This window comes from Leopardus geoffroyi, chromosome B1 (genome assembly GCF_018350155.1).
Source record: "Leopardus geoffroyi isolate Oge1 chromosome B1, O.geoffroyi_Oge1_pat1.0, whole genome shotgun sequence".
In the NCBI taxonomy this organism is placed as follows: domain Eukaryota; kingdom Metazoa; phylum Chordata; class Mammalia; order Carnivora; family Felidae; genus Leopardus; species Leopardus geoffroyi.
The window spans coordinates 149,795,844-149,810,462 of record NC_059327.1 but is presented as its reverse complement, the minus strand read 5'-3'; the positions used below and the strand labels follow the sequence as shown (position 1 = coordinate 149,810,462).

The following is a 14,619-nucleotide window of genomic DNA, read 5'->3' as shown; positions in this document are numbered from 1 at the left end:
TTTCCCTGAGGATTATCACTTGTAGGACAAACACTAGTGGAGTGAATCCCAGGAGTTCAGTAATCTCCACTTACATCTAAACAAGAGGATACAGGTTTGAGGTTCGGCAAAAAGTGCTTGTTTTGAATACTGTGAAAGATTTCAAAGGTAAAGTAAGCATTGCTAAGAGAGTCATTCAAAATAAGGTTGGGAAGACCCTGAGGAAGCAGTTTATGCATGCCTCTTTCCATTTTTGGAGCACCACGGATTTTTTACTTTTGTCAGCGGCAACTTGTCCATTACACGTGGACCGCCTTCTGGAACACATCCTGTACTTCGGACTAAAATAGAGATAAGGTCCCATCTATTAGCTAAGTAGCCAATAAGTGTGTTAGATAGTTTAACTCTATCAGCACCAATCATAATTCCATTGAAACAAGTTGTGTCACCTTGTGGTTTTTGCCTTGGTAACTCTGTACTCCCTGCTTGCACCTCCAGAGCACACTTTTTAATTTCTGTCCACTCTGTCTCCTGGATTGCAATCCTTAAGACCCCAAGTCAACACTTCTGGTTGCTTTACAGCCGCTTTTCCTTGGTTGACAATACAGACGAAGGGGGTTATTAAAACCATTAGGAAGGCAATCCCATGCATTTATGAAATTTCTCTTCCTGGAAATATTTAAAAGGGGGACATCTGAGCATCTCTTACAGACAATACCTAGGTTTGGGGTAGAAAGAGAAGAAAGATCCAATGGGATGATCTCCTTATTTACGAAACTACATTTTTTAAATAAAAGTAGGGATACAGATTCTGACAGTGAACCAAAATATATAAAAATAGAACTTCAAGGAAAGCTATGACAACTGGTTAGCTTACTCTTTATTGCATACCTTGTTAAAGAATTTTTAATAATCCAAATATAGACTAACATATTACAAAGCAGACTCTTAAAGTATACTTTGTTCAATGCTAATTTTGGAGTGCCTTTGATATTTTCCACTGTCAACTACACAATAGCTTTTAAAATGTTCCCAGCAGAGGGGTGCCTGGGTGGCTCAGTTGGTCAAGTGTCCGACTCTTGATTTTGGCTCAAGTCATGATCTTGAGGTTTGTGAGTCTGAGCCCCTTTCAGGCTCTAAGCTGACAGTGCAGAGCTTGCTTGGGATTCTCTCTGCCTCTCTGCCCCTCTTCCCCTCCCCTGCTCTTTCTCTCTCTCTCTCAAAAATAAAATAAATAAACATTTAAAATCAAAATAAAATAAAATGTTGCCACTAGATTGATTATAGAGTTCTCTAACATGTTATAGTAAAATATGCTTTAAATGAAATGAATTTGGGTTATAATCATTCTTAAAGCTATCAAGTGAACAACAATTTAATTTGCCTATTTTTCTTTTTACAATAAATTAACAATAATAATACACATGAGTTGGATTATATATTATTTCTTTTCAAGAAAATGCTAAAGGGGCACCTGGGTGGCTCAGTTGATTAAGCATCTGACTTTGGCTGAGGTCATGATCTCTGAGTTTGGAGTTCGAGCCCTGCCTTGGGCTCTGTGCTGACAGCTCAGAGCCTGGAGCCTGCTTCAGATTCTGTTTCTCCCTCTCTCTCTCTCTCTGCCTCTCTCTCACTCACATTCTGTCTCTTTCTCTCTCAAAAATAAATAAAACATTAACAAAAAGAAAATACTAAATATAATTCAACAAAACACTGGCATTTGCAAAATACACAAGGCAACTAGTATTGATAAATGAAAATGGTAACACTGTATAAAAATTTATGACACTCTTAGTGCAAGTTTGGCATCAACCATGCTGGTATCGCGTCCAGCAATAAACTTTGCACTTTTCAAACAGGTTTTAAATATTCTCTGATTTTTAGATGGTATTATTCAACAGGAAAGTTTCATAAACATCATGAGGTAGGTAGATTAATGTTGCATTTCACAGATTGAAGCAGTTGGAAGCAAAGTTTTTAATTTTTATGACATGATTTTTAATTTTATGACATGATTGCATTTCTTATTAGCCATGTGGCTCAGTCGGTGGTTTGTCTCTGTGCTGAGTGTGGAGCCTGCTTGGGATTCTCTCTCCTCTCTCTGCCCCTCCTCTGCTCATGCTCTCCCTCTCTCTCTCTCAAAAGTAAATAAATAAACATTAAAAAAACCCAACTCAATCAAAAATTTTAATTTGCTGAATTTTAGTGGGCTTTCTGTGTTTTATCTATTCATAAAACAGATTTTCTAATGAGGCAGTGAAAAGAGCAAAGAGAAAGACATTGGTTGTTTTAGTAGAGTTCAAAATCTTTTGCTGCTCGTTATTTAAAAATATAATCTAGGGGCGCCTGGGTGGCGCAGTCGGTTAAGCGTCCGACTTCAGCCAGGTCACGATCTCGCTGTCCGTGAGTTCGAGCCCCGCGTCGGGCTCTGGGCTGATGGCTCAGAGCCTGGAGCCTGTTTCGGATTCTGTGTCACCCTCTCTCTCTGCCCTTCCCCCATTCATGCTCTGTCTCTCTCTGTCCCAAAAATAAATAAACGTTGAAAAAAAATTAAAAAAATATATATAATCTAGATTTTTAATTTATACCATATTAAGGTTTTAAATTTGCTGCCAATTTACCTAGCTCTCCAGCTTTGCCTCGTTAAAATTATCCTCCTTTCCTTAGGTATAGTTGGATATACTTTTGTTGTTTGTCTTAACAGTAAAACTGTTTTGGTCCAATGAAATTTTGCTGAATACTATGTGAATTTAATTTTCCTCACTTTTTTTTTTTTTGCACAGAGAAACATTAGCTGGCAACACTCTAATTCCTGCAACTTCTAGAACTGTAATGTTCCTGGCTAGTGACAGCCACATAACAGATGAGAGTAGTGGGGGAAGACTAGACTGGCCACAAGGGTTCCAGTCATTTGTAACAAGGTTATTTTTCACTCTCATGAGTGCATGAAGGAATGCCTTAAATACATCCCCTCACCCTCAAACAAACATATTAACAAAGTGACAGATTTATTCAGTTGAAGAGGGTAGATTCCCATTGATGTACTTTTACTCTTATTGTTGAATTGTGAATTTCATTGCAAAAATTTTGGTCCATTGTTGTTCTAGCATTAAAAACGAACCCTTTAGTTCTTATGGCACCCCAAATGCCATCAGGATTCCACCAGGATTATGTGCTGTATTGTTTACTGTCAGTTTAATGGATTTGATCTGTCTTTGAAAACAATATGTCAAGCAAATTTTAGTGGTTTTTGTTTGTTTGTTTAAGATGAGAGTATTACTATAACATTTACAACACAGGAGGCAAAACCCAGGTTTGTTTGTTATTTGTTTTTTTTTTAACCACAATATTTTTGCAAAATTCACAAGGCAATACTATTTATCAGTAAAAATGTGAACACTATTTTAAAAAATACAACCTTTTTTTACAATCTTAATGTATTTGCACCATCATCTGTACTGATATCAGTTTACAATAACACACTTCACATTTGTTTAGCAGGCTTTAAACATTCTTTGACTTTTCAACTTATTATTCAACAGGAAAGCCTCACAACAATCCCATGAGGTAGATAGTTAATGTCCCATTTGGTAGATGGAAAACATAAGGTAAAATACATTGCATGACTCCTATAATACCACTCAACAGATCAGGTATCAAACTAAAAATAGGACATATGAATCCTGTTTTAAAAACCCACTTTTCCATTTCTCAGATTTACTTATGGCCTTTTGTATTTATTGCTCTCATTTGTGTTAAAATGTCACTGAATTGAATTTGAACTGAGCATTGAATCATTTAAATCAGTGTGCAGTTTCACAGGCACTTCTATGCAAAAAAGCTATCAGTCTTATGAAATGTAAATATAGTTACACAAAAGCATATATTCATTGTTAGAGAACTTACACAGTAGAAATTTATTGATTTTGTAGACAGATTTGTTTTCCTCTTTCTACAAAAGACTATGTTTAGCTTTAATATAAAAATGTCTATTATGAATCAAATACATCTTAAATATGCTAAATATTCTCTAGGAAGCTTTTGTTTCTCTGCATAGAAGGAAGTATAAACATTCAAGTTTTTACTCTGCTTCTATTGATATTTAGTTATTAGCAGTCATCAACTCAGAAATGTGGTGACATTTTCCTTTTAAAGGAGAGTGTGAGTGGATGACCCTTTTGTGTTTATTGTATCTCAATATTAAGATGTAAATGATAACTAGGAAAGTTTTTAAGTTATATTTATCTTGTTTACATATATTACAGATAAACATACATACATGTAAATTAACAAAACTTTGTCATTAAAGAAATAGAAAGGCTAGATTTTTCTCTGCTATATCAGAACAAGAAATCAAGCACTTTGGTCGTACGTGTGAACCCTGAAGATGAATACTGCTGCATCTCTGTAGTCACAACCCTGGTGACTGATGACCACACACCCTACAACTATGTCTATAACCAGACATAGTCCTAAACATATTGAGATATCAAAACATGATTTTGAAAATCCGGTAGATCACTTAGGGGTTTTTTTTTACAGTGTAATTTAAGCATTCTTAAATCAATTGCATGATTTTAAAGAAGGGACTGCTTTTAAAAAATATACTGTTTTATTGAGTCCAAAGCACATTAATAATAATTGACAGTAGCTAGTTCATATTGAGAGACTACTGTGTGCAGACACTGTTCCAAGTGCTTTACTTTTACTAATGCATTTAATCCTCATAACAACCATGTGAGGTAGGTATTATTTTTATTCTAATTGTAGAGATAAAAGTGCTAATGCACAGAGATGTCAAGAAACCTGCATCAGGACACACAGTTCATACGTGGCAAAGCCAACGTTTAGCCTGGGCAGTCTGGTTCCAAAGGCTGTGCTCTCTGCCATTAGACTCTGAGCTGTATTTAAGTCCCAAAGCCATTCACTCATTTGACAGAGTTAATTTATCTTAAAACTCATGGAGGCATTCCTTTCCTCCACATACGGGAAATATCCACATAGTGCTCAATATATGTGAGGCACTGTCCGAAGTGCTTACGCAAATCAATTCTCCCGACCTGATAGATATCTGACCTGGCAGAGAGCTGAAGACTTTACAATTCTATGCTTACAAAAGCACCAGTTACTGTATGCTGCTGTACATATTTCTAAATAAATAATTGGATAGCTCCTTCCACCAAAAATCTAAGGTGTGTTTTTCTTGCTCTTAATCATTTGAAAGCAACTCAACTAGCCTATGTCCCATCAGTTCTTTTTATCCTCCTTGTACCCATGGAAAAATGCTCCCAAGATTCTTCTTTTTCTTCTTTCTGGCCTGACTTCAATTGATATATGGATGGCAAGATGCTGTTAAAGAATAAATCAGAAACACTCCTTCACAATACAGCTTTTATCCTGAAGCTAGTCTTTGTGTATGTAAGTGTTAACAGCAAGTTCAGGTATACCCAAACATCTTCTAAATCACAAGTCTTATTAATGACAATGCTTTGTATTATTATTTAGAAACACAGGTTAGAGTTCAAGTTATATTTTAATTCCATGCTTCTCCATTCTAGCCAGTGAACGTCCAGCCATCAGTCTTTGAATGTTGAAGCTCTGAATTCTCAGGGAAGACAGCTGTTTGATACAAGAGTCACAGGTGCTCCAGGATATACTCTGAGTAAGTTTTTGGCAGCCCTGGCAGCTCGTCGTATCCTGTGAAAAATGATGTTGCTTGTCTTCCACTGGGGGAAACCATTATAAATAGTCCTCTTATTATAAGTACCACAGTTTCCCTTGTGAGGAGTTGGTGCTATTGCCATTTGCTCTGTCTTCCTCCCACAGGGTAGAAAAAGAGTTCGGTCACTTGTGTGCAAAGACCACTTCATGATATTACATAGGTCTGAGTCAGAGGATTTCTTGACATCCAGAAAAAGCACTGATCCAAACCGCATGAATATAAATAATATACAATATGCAGCAATTTCAGCTTCATATGCCATGCATATAATTCACAGACAATTCACACTAGATACCAGTCTTTGAGGCAATCCATCCTCGATACTGAGTCACTCTTGTATAGACCCCAGGTTTCTTGGGAAGAGCACATGATTGTCCCCAACTTACTATACCAACTAAGTACCAGATGTCATGATTATCATAAACCAGAGGACCACCAGAATCGCCCTTGAGAAAAAACAAAAATATATTTAGAATTATAAACTCTTACTCGGGAGGTAGGTCACTGCAATCATCTCCCTTCCACAGACAAAAAGGTAATTGGCATGCAGAACATGCAGCCAGACTAGAGATAGATTATATAATGTTTCTCTGAATTGAGTTAAAATTTTATTCTAAACTTTAAAGTGCAATGGTTACATTATTTCTGGTACAGCATCCTTGTTTTTTTTTTTTAAGTCCTAGTTTTTTTTTTAAGTTTATTTATTTTGAGAGAAAGAGAGAGAAAGAGAAAGAGAGAGGGCGCTAGCACAAGTTGGGGAGGGGCAGAGAGAGAGGGAGAGAGACAATCCCAAGCAGGCTCCACACCGTCAGCATGGAGTCTGATGCAGGGCTCAAATTCAGGAACCATGAGATCATGACCTGAGCTGAAATCAAGAGTTGTATGCTTAACCGACTAAGCCACCCAGGTGCCCCCTTGCTAGTTTCATTAGACGCTTTTTGCATGGGTTAGTAAGTATATATACAAAATATTAAATATGAAGTTAGTATATATGGGAATAGGTGGAAAGTTTTGATAATCTCTGAATGTTCTTAGCTAGACTCAATGTTATAGACTGATTCTTGGTCTCCTTGGCTTTCATGCACCTAATTATAATTATGCTTGCTTGCTGAATTTTATATAAACACTCCTAAATCTGTTTTGGAATAAGGACAGTTAAGTACATAAACAGATATACATGTAGAGCTTAAAAGTGTGGTCTTGGTATTTGAACCGCTTATGTTTTAGGATTAGCTCTATCAATTACTGCCTATGTGACTTAGGGTAAAATATGTAAGCTCTCTGTGCCTGTTCTACCTCATTCATTTATTCTTTTGTGAAGTACTTAATAAGTTCCAGCTATGTGTCCCAGGCTCAGGCCTGGATCCTGCTTCAGATTCTGTGTCTCTCTTGCTCTCTGCCCCTCCCCACTCATGTTCTGTCTCTGTCTCTCAAATTAAATTAAACAAGCCCACAAATAAATGCAAGGTGACTACTATGGTAAATGCTATGGAAACATACATAGGGGAATAGGACTGGTCAGGGAGGTCAGGAAAGTTTTCCTTGATGAGATGTAATTGAGCTGATATCTAAAGAATTTAATCTTTATGAAAAGGGAGGTGGCTATATAACATGTTCTAGGCAAAGGGAACAGTACTGCAAATGCTCTGTGACATGAAGAAACCTGGCATATGCAAAAGCCTGGGGCAGCGTGGATAAAAAGGAGTACTGAAGAGAAGATAACAAGGGGGCAAGTGACTGTGATGAGTCTGTAAAGGTCAAGAAAACTAGTCCTGGAGAAACCCTGAGGGTCTTGCTTAGAAGTTATATTTTCTATCTTAAGACTGAAGGTAAACCACTGGAGTGTTTTTTTTTTTTTTAATTTTTTTTTTCAACGTTTATTTATTTTTGGGACAGAGAGAGACAGAGCATGAACGGGGGAAGGGCAGAGAGAGAGGGAGACACAGAATCGGAAACAGGCTCCAGGCTCTGAGCCATCAGCCCAGAGCCCGACGCGGGGCTCGAACTCACGGACCGCGAGATCGTGACCTGGCTGAAGTCGGACGCTTAACCGACTGCGCCACCCAGGCGCCCCACCATTGGAGTGTTTTAAGAAGGATGCTTACAAGATCAGATTAACATCTTGTAAATCATCCTGGCTTTCATTTGACTAATGGACTACAGGAGCATAAGTGTGAATATAAGGAAATGAGCTAAATGAATAATTCCTTTAGATTGGGGAGTGTGAGGAAAAAGTAGGGATGAGGTAAAATCCATGGGATTAGGTAATCTGTTGGGTATGGGGGAGGGAAAGAAAGCTAGAATGTCTTCTAGTTTTCTGCTTTAACAGAGTGAAAAGGGATGCCATTCACAGAGACAAAATAAAGGAAGAGGGTCAGGTGGGGAGGGAAAAAGAACAGAATCAGGTGCAACATTTTGAATTTGAGATATCTTTGAAATATCCAAGGGGAGTTGTCAAGTAGGAGTTGAATATATAAATCTGGAGATAAAAGGGGAGGTTGGGGCTAAACGTATAAATTCATGAATCATCTGTCAAAGGATGGTATTTGAAGCTAAAGAGGAAAATCAGATCCTCTAGGGAGAAAGTATAGAGTAAAAAGATGAGCAGACATAGAATAGATCAAAATTTAATGGCTGAGATCAAGAGAATGAACCTGAAAAGGAAACAGAGAAGAAGTAGACAGAGGTGTAAGTTGAAAATCATTATAAGCCAAGGAAGAGAAGAAAGAGGGAGTAGTAGGCATTATTAAATGGTGCTAAGAGGGGAAAAAAAGGAATAGGACAAAAATACATTTACTGGAGGGCATTGGTGGGTTAGTGAAAACCTCAGGAAGAGCTATTTTGAAGTGAAAGGGCAGAAATCATACTGAAATGGTTTGAAGAGTTAGTGAGAGGTGAGAAAATTGAGACAATGGATATAGACATTTTCCCAAATATTTCACGGTAAAGAGATAAGATGCAGTGCTAGCTGGAGGCATTATAAGTCAAGAAAAAGTTGGAGGTTTTCCCCCCCTAACTTGAGAGATATGAGTAGAGAAGGAGCTAGGTATAAGAGAAATGTTAACTATGTTAACTATGGGTTCAGATGAAGGCAGGTCTGCATTCATGGTGTTAGAAGATGAGGCAATTCTCCACTTACGATTTCTACTTTTCTTTGAAAACTGGGAAGCAAAATTATCAGTTGAAAATAAAGAGGTTGAAAAAAACCAGAAGTTAAGGAAAGTGGAAAATGTTGAGTAAGTTCAGAGAAAGGTAGATTTGGAAAAAAATATAGTAGGATTGTCACTTTTGTTATCTGAAACCTAAAGTGGAAACAATGTGTTGTGTTGTATTTTTTCCAGGAGCATTTGACATCCTTGGTGCAGGCAGAAAGAGTAGATTGTGAAGTTCTTCCAATTTTGGGACTTTGTCAGACAGAAACACTGAAAAGACAGATCAACAAGAGAACTTAGGATATCAGCAAAAGTGTTCAAAAAATGATTAATAGTGAAATCTAAATTGGACAAGTGGACAATGGAAGAAAGGATTAATGGAATGTGATAAAGCAGAGAAGCGATGGTCTATAGGTCTTTATGAAGTTGAAGAAAAGTGGTATTTTATTTGGCCAACAAATATCTGTGCCAGGCACTGATTTAGGTGTTGTTAATATAATAGTGAATTAAATAGACCCCCCCCCAAAATCCGTGCCTTCTTGAAGTTTATATTCTAGTTTAGTGGGAGAGACAGACAATAAACCATCTAAATAAATTGTCTGTTGGATGGCAATAGAAGGTAAAGGTAAAGATAAAACAAAGAAGGGACATAATGTACATTTGTGTAGGCTGTGTAAGTTGGGGAGTCAGGATGGGTAGACAGGGGTATAATATAAAGGGTATGGCCAAGGGAGCAGGAATAGCTTGACATGCAGTCAGGAAGTTAAATAGGAAGATTGGGGAATCAGTGTTCTTGGAGATGAAAGGCTCAAAATGTGGCCCTAGAAATGTGGCTCAGAAGTGGAGATCAATGGGAGTAGGAGGTCTAGGAACTAAGAATCTGGCATTTAAATGAGCCAGTGTTAATAATGCAGACTTGGGATGGACAAGAAACCTGTTTCAGGTGTTAACGTCATTAATAGTGGGAGGGACACAGACAGTTGGAGGCCAGGAGATGAAAGTAAGATACATGAGATATGATGCCAGAGCTGAATAGGGTGATCTTCAGAGGAGAGGTTTCTCTGTCTTTTGTTTCCAATTCTGTTTAAGAAAATAACAATATAACAGAAGAGTAATTGTTTGAACCAAAAATAGGGAGCAATAGACTTTAATCTCCCAATTTGTAAAAATCGTACCTCTTTGATTTCACTATTTTAAATGAAATAAGCACTTGGCTTGACATACAGTAAATACTTAATACAAGAACTTTTTAAATTATGATTATTAAATAACCTGAATTCTTGGTGAAATAGATGACTTTTTTTTCTGCTAGGGGAAATGTATGCCAAATTTATAAATAGCTAATGGGAATTTTCTTTTCAAAGTTTTGAACTTGACTTTGGACTTACCTTACATGCATCTACTTTTCCTTCCATGAATCCAGCACATAGCATTCCTGAAGTTATCAGGCCATCATACACATCCTTTCTGTTACACACATCCGTGCTTATGGTTTCCACCCTGGCTTGCCGAAGTTTGTTTTGCGTGGGTCCTATTATATAAACACACACATACAAACACACACACACAAGCAAAAAATATGTTCTTTGAATATAACTGTATCTAAGACATGGAATAAGTATGTGTTGTATATTTCTAGGAACAAAAGCACAAAATCAAAAGATTATTTTATTAACATTAATTATAATTAATTATTGCCTTATTTATGTTCTGTATCATAAATGTCTAAATTCAAGGAACCATGCATATGCATACCCCAATATTATATCATATCTGTGAATCTTCAAGCCATTAGAAATCCTTACAACTGGGGTGCCTGGGTGGCTCAGTCGGTTGAGCGTCCAGCTTCAGTTCAGGTCATGATCTCGAGGTCTGTGAGTTTGAGCCCCTCGCCGGGCTCTGTGCTGACAGCTCAGAGCCAGGAGCCTGCTTCGGATTCTGTGTCCCTCCATCTCTCTCTGCCCCTCCCCCACTCATACTCTGTCTGTCTCTGTCTCAGAAATAAATAAACATTAAAAAAAGGAGAAATCCTTACAACTACATGTAATTGTGTGTGTGTGTGTGTGTGTGTGTGTCTACACTTTTTTTTTTTCATGAGGAGAGGGTTCATCACACTGATCTTGACTAACCAGTAGCCTTTTATGTATAAGGAAATCAAGGCTCAGGGAAGTACATTGATTTTCTGAAAGATATTCAAGTAAAAACCAGTACATGAGCTGCACGGAGCTATGTTCCCTACTCTGTGCTGTAGCAAATTATTTAGAGGTGCCTTGAAGCATGGGAAAAAGAACCAATGCCCACAATATGCCATAAATGTGATGCCAGTACAAAGCAAGGCTGTATTTTAGAAGAAGGTAAATAGCATATGGTTCCAGATTGAAGCTGCTGGTGAATAGTCTTAGACTAGTGATAAGAGAAGAGAACACAAAAAGAGACTTATAACAACATCTCACAAAGTCACGCTAGAGATGCATGGGGCATTTGGGAAATTTCACATATAATAGAGTTCTGTCAAGAAAAAAAAATCCATATTTAAATATTTATTAGCAGGTGTGCCTGGGTGGCTTAGTCGGTTGAGAGTCCGACTTCGGCTCAGGTCATGATTTCACAGTTCATGTGTTCGAACCCTGCATTGGGCTCTGTGCTGACAGCTCAGAGCCTGGAGCCTGCTTCAGATTCTCTGTCTCCCTCTTTCTCTGACCCTTCCCGCTCATGCTCTGTCTCTCTGTCTCTCTCAAAATAAATAAACATTATAAAAAATGTAAATATATATTAATATTTGTCTCTTAATTTTTTCAGGATATCTTTGACAGAACCTTAAACATTTATTTCCTATTTTATTTTATCTGTTTTTTTTTTAAGTTTATTTTGAGAGAGAGAGTATGTGAGTAGGGAAAGAGAGAGGGAGAGAGAATCCTGAGCAGGCTCCATGTTGTCAGCACAGAGCTCAACACAGGGTCAAACCCAGGAACCAGGACATCATGACCTGAGCTAAAATCAGGAGTTGGACACTCAACTGACTGAGCCACCCAGGCACCCCTTTTTTCCCATTTTAAAATATTCAATTAATCTCTCTATTTAGAGTGAAATGAACTGGTACCTAGAAATATTAAATTCTGGTCTTCATTTTATAAAATTTTAGAACTGATGTCTTTGAACCAACCAGGAGGTGACACAGGTGAAAAGAAATGTATGTTAAATTAAATAATCAAAATGAAAATTCTCAAAACATTCACAAAACACTTTTATGTTTATGGTCATCATAAATCCCCATTAAATGAGGAAGTACGAAAGAAAGAAAGAAAGAAAGAAAGAAAGAAAGAAAGAAAGAAAGAAAGAAAGAAAGAAAGAAAGGAAAGAGAAAGAAAAAGTTATCAGTAAGATTGTGATCTGAAGTATATGCTAACTAGGAGCTTCTACATTGGGAAATATACAATTCAGAATCATTTACTCCCTTATAGTCCCATAGTATTTTGTCCCTTCTTGTAGCACCTAAAGTAGTCTGATATGCTGTTCTCAGTTAGCCTCACCCCTTTTTTATCATTGCTCCAATTAACTGTGAACTCAAGGAATGGGACCTGATTCCTTTTTAACCTACAAATTCCTGTTCTGCTCTGGGCTGTACACATTGGAACCATCATTATTTTTATGAAAAGTCTAAAGAGAGATTCTCTAGGACAGCTTGTTAGAGCTCAAGACAATAGTGTACTAAGTATATTAGGTTGAACCACTCACCATCATCTACAATGGATCCAAAACCTGTGACAAATACACTTGTTTTAGGTGGCAACTTTATAGATGAATCTGGGAGGCAAACTCTCTGGACTATATTTGAAAACTCAACTCGGTTGGTAAGCTGAGCCAAGGCAATGTCATTTTCATTTGTTTCCCTATGGTAATTTTCATGAAGGATAATTTTCCCCAGGCTTCGTTGCACTGCAGGTGGTGTAATAGTTGTACCAAAAGTAGCAATCCATTGACTTGGGTCTTTATTTCTGCAAAAAAAAATCACAGGGTAAGATTTGTGATGCTTACCTGTGTCATCTGAAAAAGATTGAGACTGTATTTCTCACAACTATTGGGATTATGCTCCTGAAAAATCTCTCTGGTGAGAGAATTTGCAGTTGTTGGCCTTAAGGCAGAGAGTTTAAAATATTAATGAGACAAATGCGAGTACAAAAGCTCTTAAAGATATTTTGGAATTTCCATGCTTTGTTTAGATTAATAGTAGTAATGGGTATTTTATAATTAATTGTCAATCTTCTAATTCCTTGTTCATTAAAAACTCTTCAGATTCTCTTTCTTCTATAATTTCAATGAAATGTGTAGAAATTCATTTTGTTTTGGGTAATATGGATAGTAGGAGGCATTTTCCCTGCGTATCAGATACTTCATCCATTCTAACTTTATGACTCACTTGTTGGCTCTTGTTTCTGGGTCTTACCATGATCTTTGGGACAAAGTATAATCTGGCCTGCTTCACAAACCCTCATGTGTATACAGGTTTGTTTTTTTGCCCTCTGCCCATACACAACCCCAATATTCAAGGGCTAAGCAGATTTAACTCCATGTCAGGCTGTTAGAGGTTCTTTCCTACCCCCCAATCCCTTTGATCTGGCTTTCTCAGTCCCTCTTAGTATTTTTCAGGCTCTCCCTTCACACAGAAGTTTTTCTCTCTCACGAGCTTGTATTACAAGGAAATTCTGTCTAGTCCTATTATCTCTTTACCTCCCTATTTGTCCTCAAAGTCCAGTTCCCTCTTTTTCTAATTATTCCTGTGAGGAATGACTAGAAATACTGTATATATAAACTTGAAATTCTCTATGTAAAGGAAACTTATGTAGAAGAAGGAAATCACACAGAGGAGAACTCATAAAGGGGATTTCCTCATTCATACAGGATTACAATGCTGGTGAATCATAAACTTCTTGGTGAAAAACCAGAAAGATCAGTGATTTTCAAAGTACTCTGCACTGCTTCAGGATGAGCAGGACTGGTGGGTGTGGGAGTGGGGAGGGGAAGGAACGGGACATGGTGGGGAGCTGGAGATGGGGAAGGCTGTTTTACTTATTTATACTTTAAAGGAATGTTTTATTTGATGCAGAAATCTTAGGGCTGAAGATTTCTTTTGAAAACTAGAATTCTGGTAGATAAGAAGACATATGTGATTTCAGTCCTTAAGGAACTCATAAACCAATTGAGTAGATCAAATAGAGATACCCTATCCCGGGAGGCCTGAGTGGCTCAGTTGGTTAAGTGACTGATTCTTGATTTCAGCTCAGATCATCATCCCATGGTTTGTGAGTTTGAACCCCACGTTGGGCTCCATGCTGCCAGCACAGAACCTGCTTGGGATTCTCTCTCTCTTTCTCTCTCTGCCCCTTTCCCACCTGATATCTCTATCTCCTTCTCTCAAAATAAATTAATGAACATTAAAAAAATAAATTATAGGAATACCCTATCACTCCATGCATTATGTGCCAGAAAGGAGACCTCATTTAAAAGGCCCAGCTCGGGGCGCCTGGGTGGCGCAGTCGGTTAAGCGTCCGACTTCAGCCAGGTCACGATCTCGCGGTCCGTGAGTTCGAGCCCCGCATCAGGCTCTGGGCTGATGGCTCAGAGCCTGGAGCCTGTTTCCGATTCTGTGTCTCCCTCTCTCTCTGCCCCTCCCCCGTTCATGCTCTGTCTCTCTCTGTCCCAAAAATAAATAAACGTTGAAAAAAAAATTTTTTTTAAAAGGCCCAGCTCAATCCATACTTTATGGAT

General features: G+C 37.8%; 1 protein-coding gene across 2 annotated transcripts in view; it reads right to left on the bottom strand.

Moving 5' to 3' along the window:
* Positions 1 to 4,717: 4,717 nt before the first annotated feature.
* The window catches only part of TMPRSS11F (transmembrane serine protease 11F), a 91,622-nt gene continuing 81,720 nt past the window's right edge, over positions 4,718 to 14,619 (bottom strand). Inside the window, exons 9-11 of one of the 2 annotated variants that reach the window (XM_045473868.1) lie at positions 12,589 to 12,848; positions 10,242 to 10,384; positions 4,718 to 6,147 (exon numbers count right to left, since the gene is read on the bottom strand). In XM_045473868.1, coding sequence (XP_045329824.1) covers positions 5,989 to 6,147; positions 10,242 to 10,384; positions 12,589 to 12,848 — 562 coding nt within the window. In that variant the 3' untranslated portion in view covers positions 4,718 to 5,988. Of the gene's footprint in view, positions 6,148 to 7,786; positions 9,934 to 10,241; positions 10,385 to 12,588; positions 12,849 to 14,619 lie in introns of those variants that run through there. The other variant, XM_045473869.1, reaches the window with a different exon arrangement.